This window comes from Ambystoma mexicanum, chromosome 12 (assembly GCF_040938575.1).
Source record: "Ambystoma mexicanum isolate Mex_15411 chromosome 12, UKY_AmexF1_1, whole genome shotgun sequence".
Lineage (NCBI taxonomy): Eukaryota > Metazoa > Chordata > Amphibia > Caudata > Ambystomatidae > Ambystoma > Ambystoma mexicanum.
In genome coordinates this window covers 932,513,548-932,527,578 of record NC_090936.1, presented here as the reverse complement: position 1 = coordinate 932,527,578, position 14,031 = coordinate 932,513,548, and the positions used below count along the sequence as shown (strand labels likewise).

The following is a 14,031-nucleotide window of genomic DNA, read 5'->3' as shown; positions in this document are numbered from 1 at the left end:
GTCAATTGCGATGTCATCTTCGCTGTCGGCTTCTTGATGTAAAGTATTATCCGTGTAGCGCCTCTTGGGTTTGAAATACGATATGTTTCTTGTAACGGAGGACTGGTCGGTCCTCTGGGCCGTGATCATTGTACCTTTCTTTTGCGTGACCGTCAGCGGTTCCGGTGCAAACGTGGCGTCCTCCTTGCGCTGTTTTGGTTGCCGTAACCACACTTGGTCTCCCAATTCCACATTCGACTCCTGTGCTTTTCTTTTGTGATCCGCCATGTCCTTCATTTTGGCTTTGGCGGTGTCATCCTTGTTTCTGGCCTCTGTTTCCAGGGGCGTGGCTTCGGCTGCGCGGGCATCCTCTGGCAGTCGTGTCTGTACTGGCCTGCGGAACATCAGATCAGCGGGGCAGACGCCCGTTGTACTGTGGGGGGTGTGGCGATAGTCCCTGAGAAACTGATACAGTGCTTGTTCAAAAGGTTTGTGGAGGATGGTCGCTATTTGCAGAGTTCTCTTGATGTTGGCCATGAACCTCTCCACCATTCCATTGGCCTGAGGCCATCGCGGGGTTATCTTCCTATGTTGAAAGCCCATATACTTCGCGAAGTTTTCGAAGTCTGTGCTCATGAATGGCGCTCCGTTGTCAGATTTGATGATCCTGGGTATTCCATATGTGGACAGCATGCGATCTAGTGCCGGGATGACGCTCGTTGCTGCTGTGCTATCAACGATCTGTGCGTCCGGGAATCGTGAGTGTTCATCTATTAGCACTAACACATATGTGCCATTTCTTAGGGGTCCAAAGAAGTCCACCGCCAGTTCTTCCCATACCTTTTTCGGTAGTGGCGACATGTGGAGTGGGTTTGGGTGCGGGGGCGGTGCTACCTGTGCGCACGTTGTGCATTGACCTATGATTTCCTCAACCATTGAGTCCAGTTTGGGGAACCACACTTTTTCCCTCAGTAGTCTCTTGGTGGCCACCACTCCCCGGTGGCTTTTGTGTGCTACTTGGATCGTTCTGGTGCGTAGCGATTTCGGAAGGAGTACTTTGCACCCTTTGAGTATTACTTGATCGTCGACGATGGAAAGTTCGTCCCGGACATGGTCTATTAGTTTGACGTCTGCTCGGACCTCTTCCGCCTCGTGCTGCGCCTGTTGACGCATGTGCGCCCTTCTGTCTGCTTGTATGCAGTGTCGCACGATGCGTAGGGCCGGATCTTGTTCCGAGTGTGCAATGATGTCTGCCCAACTGACTGGTAGTGGTTGTAGATGATGCACTACGTAATTGAGATATTCGTCAGCGATGGATGGGAGTGGTGTGGCCGGGCCGATCGGGTGACGTGATAGATAGTCCGCGGGATTGTCTTCCTTTCCCGGCCTGTGCTTGATAACGAATTTGTAATCCTGCAGTCTTAGGCCCCATCTGGCTATTCTGGGCGGCATCCGTGCTTTGGGGTCACCATATATTGTGATCAGTGCCTGGTGGTCGGTGATGATGGTGAACTCCTTGCCATATACGAACAGATGAAAATACTCGCATGCCCATACCACTGCTAGGCTCTCCTTTTCCGCTTGTGAGTAGGCTTGTTCTGTCGGGGTTAAGCTCCTACTGGCGTATGCGACCACGAATATATTTGTCGGTTCCAGCGGGTCAACTTGTGTTAGTATGGCGCCCAGACCCACGGGGCTGGCGTCCACTATCACTTCGGTGTGTCTTTTGGCGTCGTAGTACGCCATGTCCTCGGCTTTGGAGATGGCATCGCGGATCGCCTCGAATGCCTTTTGACAGTCCGTGGACCAGGTGTATGGTTGATCCTTGCGCGTTAGGAGGCGCAGCGGGTTACTGATGGTTGCGTAGTCCTTTAGGTATCTGGAGCAGTAGCTGGCCAGTCCTAAGAAAGATCGAAGTTCCGTCGTGTTCGTTGGGGGAGTAGCTGAGTTGAGTGCCGCCACTTTCTCCGGGTCTGGTCGCATCCCTTTGTCGGAAAATATGTGGCCGAAAAATCGTAGAGAGCCTTTCCCGAACTCGCATTTGGTTTTGTTGAGCGTTAGTCCTGCCTCTTGCAGTGCAGCGCACACTCTGTGGAGAGCAATGTCGTGCTCTTCCTGTGTCTTGCCAAAAACGAGGACGTCGTCGGAGTAGTTCAGGCAGTTGGGCACGTGCCTGATGACTCTGTGTATTTCCTCCTGGAATATTTCTGCGGCGGAGGATATCCCGAAGCTAAGTCTCTTATATTGAAATAAACCCAGGTGTGTAACAAATGTCGTGATGTACCTGGATTCGGGCTCAATCTCTATCTGATGATAACCTTTGGTGAGGTCTAGTTTCGAGAAGACCTGGGCCCCGTGGAGCAGGTGTATCATGTCCGTAATTCTGGGCGCCTGGTGTCTTTCCCTTTCGATGGCCACGTTGGCCCTCCTCATGTCGACACACAGGCGTATGGATCCGTCCGGTGATTTCTTGGGGACGGGGACGATGGGGGATACCCATGGAGTGGGTCCTGAGACTGGTTCAATCACGTTGAGTTTAATCAGTTTGTCCAGCTCCTCCTCGACCTGGTGTTGTATGTTTATCGGAATGCCCCTGTAGTGTTGGGCTACGGGCGGTATCTTCGGGTTTATGTGCAACTGTACCTTGCGATGCTTTAATTTTCCTAGGCCTTTGAACAGGTTGGGGAATGTTTGCTCGATGGCATCCGGTCTGGCAAAGTACTTATGGGCCATTAACCGATATAGGATATGCACTAGACCCATCTCAACGGCCGTCTTGAAACTGAGAATGCACCCGCTATTGGCTTCTGTCTTCAAGATGTGTAGCGTGATTTTTGCGGCGTGCGATTTGTGCACGCACCATGCTGATATGGTTCCTTTGCATGGCAGCGGGGCCGTGGCGCCATAGGGGTATATGTCCACTGTCGCCTTTCGGATCTTTGGGGGGCTGGGGAGCGAGTTATACGCCTGTTCACTTATGATGTTAACAGTTGCCCCCGTGTCTATGAGGAATTCTAACGGTGTGTTGTTTACTTGAAGCTGGAGCGTTGGGCTGTGCTGGGTGGCTGTGGCGTTGTTGAGAGCCCACACATATCCTTTTTTCCGTTGGTCATCCTCTGATGATTGGGATTCACTGCCTGATGGGGATCTCATCTCGATGTACCGGACGAACCGTCTTCTTTGCGATCGCCTCGATCCGTCCGGGGGCCTTCTGTCGTCTCTGGTATATGCGCTCCTTCGTGGTTTTTCTTCTCTCCTAGGTCCTGGCTGGTCTTCCTCACCTCTGCCTGCTGGTGGGCTGTGTCGCGAGCTTCTCCTTCTCTCTAGGTGTCTCGTTTTGCTGGGTCCCTGCCCCGGTGGATTTTTGCATACGGCTCTGTAGTGGTCCATTCCGCCACATGCGGCGCACGTCTGTCCCAGTGCAGGGCAGTCTCCCGCGTGCGGATACTCGAATCCGCATCTGTAGCACGTGGCGTCCGTTCCTTTCCCACTCTGTGGGGGGGGCGTGTATAGTTTATTGATGGACTCAGCGGTCTGTGGCGGGTGTTGAATAGTGACCTTGCCTAGACTGTCGAGTTGCGATTCCACTGCTGCTTCCATCCTGGCCAGTGCAAGGATTTCCTCCAGGGACCTTTGTTTCTGGAGCAGCTGTTTCCTGAATGGCTGTGAGATGCAGCCTGCTATAACTTGAGATCTTAACGCCTCATCATTAGAGTACTTGTGGAACTCACAGTACTTTAGCTTGATGCGTAGGCGCATCACGAAATTGTCGAGGGATTCCCCTTTCTCCTGTCGCGTGGTGTGAAAGACGTGGCGCTCGTAGTCAATGTTCGTATGGGGCGTGAAGTATTCCGATAATTTTCCATGTAGTTCCGCATAGGTGACGGTGTCTACGTTCATCAGTTCGCCTGCGATGTCCCTGACAGCGGGGCCTACTGTCATGAAGAGGGTGTTTTTCAGCATTGCGTTGTCTGTCAGCCCTATTGCCCCAGTGTAGAATTTGAAATCCCTGAGCCATATGACCCATCTGGGTCCTAGGTTAGAAGTGTCTCGCACATCAAATGGGCCCGGTAGTGGTAGGTTATGGGCAGCCGTACCTGAAGTCGGTGCCTGTTGATTTCCATCGTTCGCTGCTCCCGAACCATCTGACGAGGAGGCTACGGGACTTGCTGGGCCTGACATGGTCGCTGTGACGGTCGCGCCGTGTGGCAATGTGCCGCCTCTTTTCTTGCTGTAGCTTGCCCTTGTGGTCCTCACAGGCTGGTGCGTGCCGGCAGTGCCTTGTGGCGATGGGTAGCCTCTTTGCCAGCTCTGGCGTGGCTGGTGCGTGCGCCGGCCTTGTTGGTGCCGAGTTCAGAAAGAAGAAGAAAAAAAAATTTTTTTTTTTTTTTTTTTTTTTTTTCTTGAGGCCCCCCTCTGGGCCTCCCGCCGATCGCGTGTGGAAGTGGGGGAGGGGGCGGGACCCTGGCGACTTGCCTCCGGGCCTGCGCGTGCTTTTTGCAGGCGCCTCCGCACCCGCTCCCTCGCAGCTCCTAATGCTGCGGCCGCCCGTGCCTGCGGCCTCGCAGCTGGCAATGGGAGGTGCGCCGACGCGCCACGCCGCTCGACTGCGGACCTCCGCAGAGCTTCTACGGCGTTGCGCCGACGTGCCTCACCCGCTCTCCTGCGGGTTCGTGGGATCCTCGTCGCCAGTTGTGGGGTTTTGACGCGGGTCCCCTAACCGCGTAATAAGGCAAACGGGAGCCGGGGAGTCGTGCGACCTTCTTTTATTCTTTCCTAACATGAACTGCCCTTTTTTGTGTCCCGCCCCCTCCCTAGCCCAACGTCACTTCCCTATCGGGAACAGAGACCGCAACGGCGGTCTGCCCACACAACAATGTGGGCGGGCTGCATAGCCCGGCTTAACAATCCGACACTCGTCTACCTCAAAAGGACTATAAATTAGGTGGATACCCATTAAAGCCATGGTGTGCAAAGAAACCTTTTGTGAATACTGGAACCCCAAGGACTAGAAAGAGATTAGTTGTGAATCCCGAAACCCAGAGGTCTGGGAAGATCTGTTGAGTGACCTGTTATGAATCCTGAAACCCAAGGCCTAAGAAGGAAGCACTAGTTGGAAAGTCTGTTTTGGTGCATTAGAATAGGGATGCACCTTGAGTAGTAGGTTTGTGAACTTTTTGCTTTTGCCAATTCTTGGAAAGTGCATTTATTTGCAGACGGTATAGAGTATGCCACACATTAATAAAGGTTTGGTTTGAGACTTTTCTGTTGACCAACCATTTGGAGTTTTCTTTATTAGATGTAGGGCTTCCCTGAAGGGGAATATACTTATCAAAATAGGTCTGGCCCTTCATGTTTCATCGGGGTGGGGGGATCATTTGAAGCACCATATAATTTAGCCCATCCTGACACATCGTCATACATAAGTCCCCCTTTAGTTGTAGAGATTCCTATGATACCCATTGGACTTATCTAATCCAGACTATTTTGTTATTGTAATAAAGATCAAGGTGGAACCACACTTTGAGCGTGATGTCTATTATTGGCACAGGTTCCACACAAAATCTAGGGACAGATAACTATTCAAAATTGGCTTGTTTCGGTGATAGGCAGAGCACTGTTGTGACTAACGGAAAACATGAGGCACAAGAAAACTTCAACACCTTTATTGGCAAGCACAAGTGGGTAGGTGGGATGAACTACAATAGTGCCCAGGGTTTCACTTAAACTAAAGAGGGAATAATTTCAGAATGAAAAACTAGAGGACACAAAAGGAAAGGTTGTTCATTATAGTGACTGATGTGCTCCAAGTCCAAAGCACCCTTTTCTCCATAACTTTCTTTCCCATGGCCACATCTTGCTTGGCCACAGGATCTTGTGGCACCATCTGAGGTTCCTGCCTATGAAACAAAGATCCCTGGGCCTACAATACTCAGGACCCTGTCTTCAAGTGTCAAAGGCACCTGGAACACAGTAACTGGCTCCAAGGGGACACATGACGCATTGTCTTGTTTATTCGGTCTCATCATGGCATCCAGCGCGGGCATCTCCATACAAGGGAGAAAAACAGAAAAGGGCTGCTTTTTGTTGGGGCCGGAAAGAGCCTAAAGCCAGAACCCCTGCTCAAGCGAGGACTTCACCAAACTCGCCCTTTAGCCAACATCTGCTTCCACCCAAAGGACCCAGGAACATTGCTGTTTTGAGTCTGGAACATTGCTGTTTTGAGTCTATTAACTTATTTGGGTACCTATAGCCCCATTCTAGCCGATCTCAGAACCTACGCCGGTTTCTTCTCAGCCAGCAATCCACCCCATCCTGCTTACCCACCTAACCCTTCCCTGTCTCTTGGGTTGCTCACTTTCTTCACGGTCTTCACATACCTATTTCTTCTCCCCGCCATCATGCATCTTGATTTGCCGCCATTCCTCATTCTCCTTCCCTTCTCTCTAAGCCTTAAGCCTTAACTTAGTGTAAATTCTGCATCAGTCTGTGGCCTCCCAAACTCTCCTCTCCAAGCCCCCTCCCCTAGTGCACAACACCTGCTCCTCCCCCTCACCTCCTGTCACTATCACTTGGCCACTGGAATGCACAATTTCTCTGCAACAAGTCTGCCTACATCACTAACCACTTTGACTCTTATCACCCTCAACATTCACCACTTGCTATCACAGAAGCCTGGATCTCACCTGATGTCTCTGCTACGCTAGCAGCTCTCCACACTGACTGTGCTACCTTCTCCCACTCCCCCAGTCCTGTTGGGAAGGGTGGTGGTGTGGGGTTCTTTATCAATAATGCCCTCCTACTCCTCTCACTGTTCTGATTCTCTATTGATTCCCCTGGTTTCTCAACTCCTTCTTCCCTGATCTAACCCTTCTTCTTGAGTCACTTCCTAGCGAAATCCCCTTTGTCATGTTGGGGAATGTTAACCTTTCCAAGCCCTATACAGCCACTTGCCTTGAACTTAAATCTCTCCTATCTGACCACTCCCATTCACAAGTAGCCTACAGCTCTGGTCCTGTCCCGGGCCAGCAGGAACTGTCATAAGTATGGAAAAAAGGGGATGGGACGTAGGAGTATAGAACCTAACTAGGGTCCATTAATCTCCGCAGGAATCCCAGGTCTAATAAACCGTCTTTGGGATCTAGCACCCAGCTAACTTTGTGTCTTCTCAGTCTCAGGGTTATGGTTCTCAGTTAATTTCCTGATTCAAAACTGTCTGTCTCAGTAACGTAGCACTCCGCTAGTTTATTTTCAGGCGCAGCAGGTATTTTCTCCCCCTATTCTAGGATTGTTGTCAGACTCTTATTTTAACCCACCAGCCAGGGTCCTGGCAGCCACTGGTCATTTCAGGTTTCTCAAATATAATGTGCAGTGTTCATGACATAGCATCCATTTTCTCCTTGGCTTAAACTCAGTCACATGGTTATAGTATCCCGCTCTAAGCTCTCTACTTTTTGTTGTCTCTGCCAGTGTCTAGGATGCATCCAAAAGCAGGCTTTCAGGTTTCTCTCTGAGGCTCTGTCTCTCTCAGGTACTGCTTCTTCCCTTGAGTCAGTTCTCTTATTCTACAGGATTAGAGTGACCGTATCCCAAATAAGTGTTATGGTACCCCAGCCTCTGCAGTTTATTTAGGATTTTTATTGCTGGAAGGCCTGTCAGTTCTCAGGGTTTTCAAATTGGCTCTGCATGCACAAGCTTTCCAACTTACATCTTATCTATTTCCTTTCTCCCAGAGTGAAGAAATAGAGCTGCTTTTATTCTGCCAGGTCAAGGAGTCTACTTCCTTATAGGCTGGAGTGGTCATGTGATTCACTGCAATTACCCGATTGGGAGTGAGGCTTTGCAGTAAATAACTCACAGTTAAATGCTTTAAAAAGTCTGGTGGCCATTCTGAATTCATGCCCGTGATCTAGGTGAGCAGCTTATATCTCAGTCTGCTAGATTTGCCTTCTTTGTGGGTAAAGTGGTTTAGGGCTGCACATTTCGAGTGTTGCATGATCAAGGTGATGCAGTGAATTACGAGTGGATTTATTTATTTTACTTATTACATTTATATAGCGTGCAGGCAGCCCAGGGCCCTTGTGGCACTGTTACTTGTAAGGAGACTTAGTTACAACGGGTGCAGGTTGTGCCTTGTGTTACAGTGAGGCACTGACCTGTGATCAGATATCGGTGGTATCATACCTCATACCAAGTAATACATTAGACATTCATGAGGGCAAGGCCATATGGTGTTTGTTAGGTGAACAGAGTAGTTTTCAAGGCTTTACGAAAAGCAGTCAGTGAGGGTTCAGAGCGCAGGGAGCTAGGGAGGGTGTTCCAGTGCAAGGCAGCGAGGTACGGGAAGCTGGAGCCCCCTGCTCTGGCTCTTTTTACCCTAGGTACAGAGAGCATGTTGGCATAGGGTGACCTAGTGGCTCTAGTGGAGGAGACCGGGTGGATCCTCTGGGATAGGTACATTGGGGCGGCAAGATGGACACATTTGTGGGTGATGCTTAGCGTTTTGAATAAGATCCTTTCCTTTATGGGGAGCCAGTGGGACGCTTTTCTGGCAGCGGTGATGTGCTCTCTCTTGGCAATGCCTTGTGCAGCACGCAGGGCACTGTTCTGTGTTACTTGGAGCTTCTCAAGGTTTTTGTTGGAGGTCCCTAGGAAAAGAACATTGCAGTAATCGAGCCACGAGCCTGTTATGGCCCTGGCTATGTTAGTGCATGTGTCTTTTGACAGATAAGGTCTGATTGCGTTGAGGAGTTTTGCATGGTAAGCAGCAGAGGAGGCAATGGCGTTTACTTGTCTGGTCATGGATAGGTTGGAGTCTAAGTAGACGCCTAGTGTTTTTACCGTGTCTAGTACTGGGATTCTGATTGAGTCAATGGTAAAGTGACTAAACTGTGCATTAAGTTTCTTGATGGTGTCGGGGGAGCCTACGAGTAGGAGCTCAGTTTTGTCGGAGTTAAGGCAGAGGCCGCTGATAGCCATCCACATTTGGATTGTGTTGTAAATGTTGTTGAGAGTAGCACAGTTCGTGTCATAGTCGCCTGTCAGAGTGAGAAGGATCTGTGTATCGTCGGTGTAGTTGGTGTAAGAGATGCCCATGGCATCAAGGATGAGGAAGAGGGGGCGGGTGAAGATGTTATAGAGGGTAGGGGAGAGGCAGGAGCCTTGGGGCACTCCACATAGCATGATGGAGGGTGACGCAGTGGCTAGGTCAGAGAAGACCTGCATGGTCCTGCCTTGGAGGAAGGAGGTGATCCATGTGGTGGCTTCATGGGAGAAGTTGGCTGTGGAGGAGAGGTGGTGGCAGAGGATGTCGTGGTCTACTAGATCAAAAGCTGCTGAAAGGAGAAGGAGCAGGACAGGTTTGCCTTGGTCCCTTGCGTCATCCATTTGGTTTTTGAGGTCGAGTAGGGCGGTCTCTGTCCCGTGCCTGGGGCGAAAGCCGGATTGTCTCAGTCCAAGGAGGTTCTGCTCTTCAAGGAAGTGCTGGACCTGCAGGTAGGCTGCTTTGTCTAGAATCTTGAGGAGGAATGGGACTGTGGTGATGGGGCGGTAGTTGTTAGGGGATGTGGGGTCAAGTGTGGGTTTCTTTATGAGAGGTCGGACCCATGCTTCCTTGAGGCATGAGGGGACTCTCCCAGTGGTAAAGGAGGCGTTGACGAAGGCGGTTAGGAAAGGAACCAGGGAGTATGTGCAGTCTTTAATGATGGAGGCAGGACAGGGGTCACCTTTGCAATTGGAAGGCTTTATGTTTTTCATGATGTTGATCATGTCTTCCTTGGATGGTTTTAAATGAGAAGGTGGGAGTGGCCTTTGTGGGTGAGGGGAGCGGTGGTGGTGGGGAGGGTGTAGTGGGGGTGGAAAGTGCTAGTTTGGTGTTCAGGATTTTGGCTTGGAGGGAGCTAATCTTATTACGCATGGCTGTTTGGATGTTGTCACACCATTCTTTATCCTTGGTGAAGTTTTGGGGGTAAACTGTAGACGATTGATTTTCCACTGCTTTGACAAAGATGGGAGATCTTAGACCTGCGTTTCAAAAACTCGACCCCCGTTTCTTGTTTGTTATTGAAGCTCATTTGGGAGCTTACAGATAGAGTTCTAGAATGTTGGTACTTTGTCTCTGAGGTGGAATTAGCTTTAGCTCCGGCAGGCCTGGTGCATGAGGCACAGAACGAATGCGTGATCTGACTGGAAGCCACTGCTGATTGTAGGCCTAAAACACAGAGTTGTTGCTAGGGAAGGAGGTTGCGGCTGAAGAGGATATAGCACCGGTTGTTTTGGTTGTAGTCCTGTATAGAAGCTCAGGGACTACAAACAAAAGGCTAGCTAGCCCAGAGTCTTGACAGTCCTGACATTAGTGTAGCTCGGGATCTTTTCCAGACCAAGCAACAAACCGATCGCTCTGCCCCTCCTCTAGCAGCCCCATTTTGCATGAACTGAAGCGGCTGGGTCAGACAATTGGGAATGCCCAACAGGAGGCTCTTACAATATTCAATGGGAGGCAAGCAGTGGCGAAGTGTACGCAAAGAAGTAGTAGAGCTATGTTCCCTGCTGACCTGCCCCCACTCCCCATAAACTCCATTGCCATGCCCCCGCCCACGCGCAATTTAAACAGGTGTGTTTGTTTGGGGGTTTGGATTGCGCGTGGGAGGGAGCATGGTGATGTGGTTTGTGGGCAGGCCAGCACAGCAGTGCACTGAAGTTCAAGTTTCAGCTTCTTCCTACACTTATTTTAAAACTAAACCATTCCGGAAGGTTTTCTTTTTAAAATAAAAGTATAGGAAAAGTAAAACACTGCTCCCAACAACTCCCGCCCACTTCGACCAGTGGAGGCATGGCTATTGCAGAGGTAACTTGCAGTTTATCTTTCATCCAATCCTGGCTCTACAGGAGGCAATTTGAGATTTAAAAAGAGTGGCCGTTGAAGCATCAAACAATGTGGATGCCATTGGCAAACTGATGAGAACACTGAATAGGTCAGCGAGGGATTATAAAAACGAGTCTGCTGTTGGTGTATTTCAATCAAAACAGATTTACTTTATAGAAAATGAACTTACCATCTCTGACGGGTGAGAATATATCATCTAAATTACTGCTCCCCCATGCATCCTGCGTTTTGAAATCCATGCATTTTGCACAATCCGTCACTTCCAAAGGTTTACCATCTAGGATGTCTTTACACCAATTGCCTGTACCCAAAAGAAGATAGCAAGTTTACTGTGCTATGAACAATGAATCTTGTCAACTGGAAGTTATATTTCGAAGTAGAAAAATATAGAAAAGCAAAAAGAAATATGCAAACCCAAGTTCTGCATCACATTCTTGCAGAATCTCTAAGAGGAGGACAGATGTGTCTATACTATTTTGCTTTTTTTGTGCTGTGCAGACAAGTGTAATTCTTTTTGTAATGATGCAAGAGTGATGAAGTCAAAAAGATTAAGGATTTATTTGGCATAGATTATTTATCCATTTTACTTTCTCTTATTTCCATGCTCATTTGGAACACAAATGAATCCCTGGTACAGTTTTCTAAGTCCCCCCCACTTCTAAGTGCTGTAATACGTGGTATTCTTATTGCTCAATTCAGTGGTAGTTAATATATCAACCTTGGAAGCATGAAGGACTGAGCTGGCCATCATTAGAATTTGGAAAGTGAAGGAGGCCACATGTTGGAGGTGATTATTCACATGGCGTTACATGTTAGTACAAACACACGCAGTCTCGGAATGGCCTTTAGGGCAATGCCCTAAGTGCCAACACAGGGTGGGACAGTTTTTGATGGATTGGGCCACTTATTTTGGCCTTAGTTGGGCAGTTTCAGAAGTTACTACATAGTTCAAACCGGTATGTTACTAAGAAAATGTTTTCAAATGCATTATTTGAAACATATCTTAACGAAATAAAAGCTTGTATAGTATGGACACAGCATGTTCTTGAGAGTAATTAATTGTCATTTGCGATTCTGGGTCCCTTTTCTTTAGTGCCGGGCCCAATTTCATACTCCAGTCCAACCCTGAATGCATGTGATTCCAAGGCGAACAATTAATTTCAAAAGATTACACTGAATCTGTAAACTTACCATTTCCCAAAGGAGAAAACGTATCAGGTTTACTCCTCCAACACGCATCCTTGGTTTTTAATTGCACACCGTTTGCCCAATCGGTTTCTTTGGGCGGTAGGACGTCCAGGATGTTTCCACAATAAATATCTACAACCAAATAAATCAACAAATGCATTTTTTTTCAAAAGGTACTGTTTCTTGCGAACCAGAACGTACAATTAAGGAAAGAAATCAAAACAGAAAGAAAACTAACACTGTAAATTGCATCTCATCAGTGTCACAGTCTCCCTAGAGAAAACACATTAACAAACCCAATATGTCTTGACTTTTAGGAGTAAAAATATGCATGAACACAGGCTGCCACCCTCGTGCGATATTTGAGAAGATGTTACATGTTCCCAGTTCCTAGTCCCAGTAAAAATGTCAAGGACTGCAGGGGAATGGAGGTGTAACTCTCCTCATGATCCCAGAGCAGATTTAATTCACAACAGTGTAGTCGCACAGTAAATGGCTTAACAGTACTTTTCAGCAGGGTTGGAATACCATTAATTGAACTGCACCACCACTTTTCAGCTGAGTTGGAATACCATACCATAGAAGGGGTCCTCTTTTGTCTCCATAAACACTTTGACAGGTAGCCACGCCTTTTAGACCCTACCCCTTTTGATCTGCTTTGATACAAACTTAATATACAATTGATATAAACCTATCAAACATTTTCTATATCGATTTTAATCAAAGGTATATTTCATATAAAATGGGTTTATATTTTATATCATTTGATATACGTGAACATACATTTTATATAAAGATTGCAGTAGTGGTCGACAATGTTGCCTGGTGGAGCTGAGAGCAAAGTGAGCGCTGAAGACAGGGACTGTGAATCTAGGGTTTTGCAGAGCAACGCTGTGATGACGTCATTGAGGGGTTAGGCCCCGGGGTGATAGGAAGCGGCTATACATTTTATATCAAATTGATAAGCCCCCCAAACGTTTTTGAATGCAATTGTATTGAACCCCAATAATCTGTATAAACTGTATAGGAAGCGGATAATATCAAACAGTTTTGATATCTTTTTAATATAAAAAGATATATACAAATGTATATAAAAATGAATATTTGTGATATAAAAATGTATGTAAAAAATATGTTAATATTTCATATAGAAATGTATATAGAAAGTCATTAAAAATAATTTATATATAGACATGTATATACAAATTAATATTTTTTTATATAAAATGAATATGCAATGTTTATATAAAGTTCCCCCAAAATTTTGATTTCAACAATTTTTTATAGAAATGTTGGCATAGAAATGTATATCAATGTTATATGTTGAGGCTAGATAAGCTTAGATACAGAGTGTAAATAATGAAAACCATTTTACTTTATAAGTAAAGGGTACTTACACAAAAGTTCAAGCTACTGGCTTTGACATGGCGTGTTTCTTTTAAACAATGAAACACAGTTCACTTTATAAGTAAACTTCATTTCCCAGAGCCTGTACATAAGCCAAAGTATTGCCTTAGACAATCTGACAACCTGCATGTGTACCACTTCTGCTCTGTTTCCCAGCAAACAGGGTGCAAAAGAGGAACTGCTGTGGAAAGGTGTTTTGTACTGCTCAACCACAGATGATTAATACACAATGGAATGCCAGGAATCTCTTCAATTCTGATTACTTGAAGCTATGCTTTTTCAGGCAGCAGGAAACACAGATAGGGCTTTATATTTAGCTTCCCGGAATACAGCATGTTCTAACCCAGCTGTGTAAGCACACCCAGGGAAATATACAAGGACGTGTGTTTATCAACTAAACCCAGCTGACAGAAGTATCGCAGAGGGAAACATCCGCAAGCTGAGCTTAATTTGCTGAGTGTGCATGAATTAGAATGCTGCGCTTTGCTGATAAGAAACCCCATTTCTGCAAACTAAGCAGAAATACATAAATCTGTGCATTGTTGATAAAGAAACATTGAGCTTTAACTCTA

General features: G+C 47.3%; 1 protein-coding gene across 4 annotated transcripts in view; it reads right to left on the bottom strand.

Moving 5' to 3' along the window:
* LOC138514122 (protein NEDD1-like) overlaps positions 1-14,031 on the bottom strand; it is a 1,166,279-nt gene that overhangs the window by 516,384 nt on the left and 635,864 nt on the right. For all 4 annotated transcript variants that reach the window (XM_069629417.1, XM_069629420.1, XM_069629418.1 and 1 more), the window contains exons 11-12: positions 12,056-12,184; positions 11,034-11,165 (exon numbers count right to left, since the gene is read on the bottom strand). In XM_069629417.1, the coding sequence (XP_069485518.1) occupies positions 11,034-11,165; positions 12,056-12,184 (261 nt within the window). The remainder of the gene's footprint in view (positions 1-11,033; positions 11,166-12,055; positions 12,185-14,031) is intronic.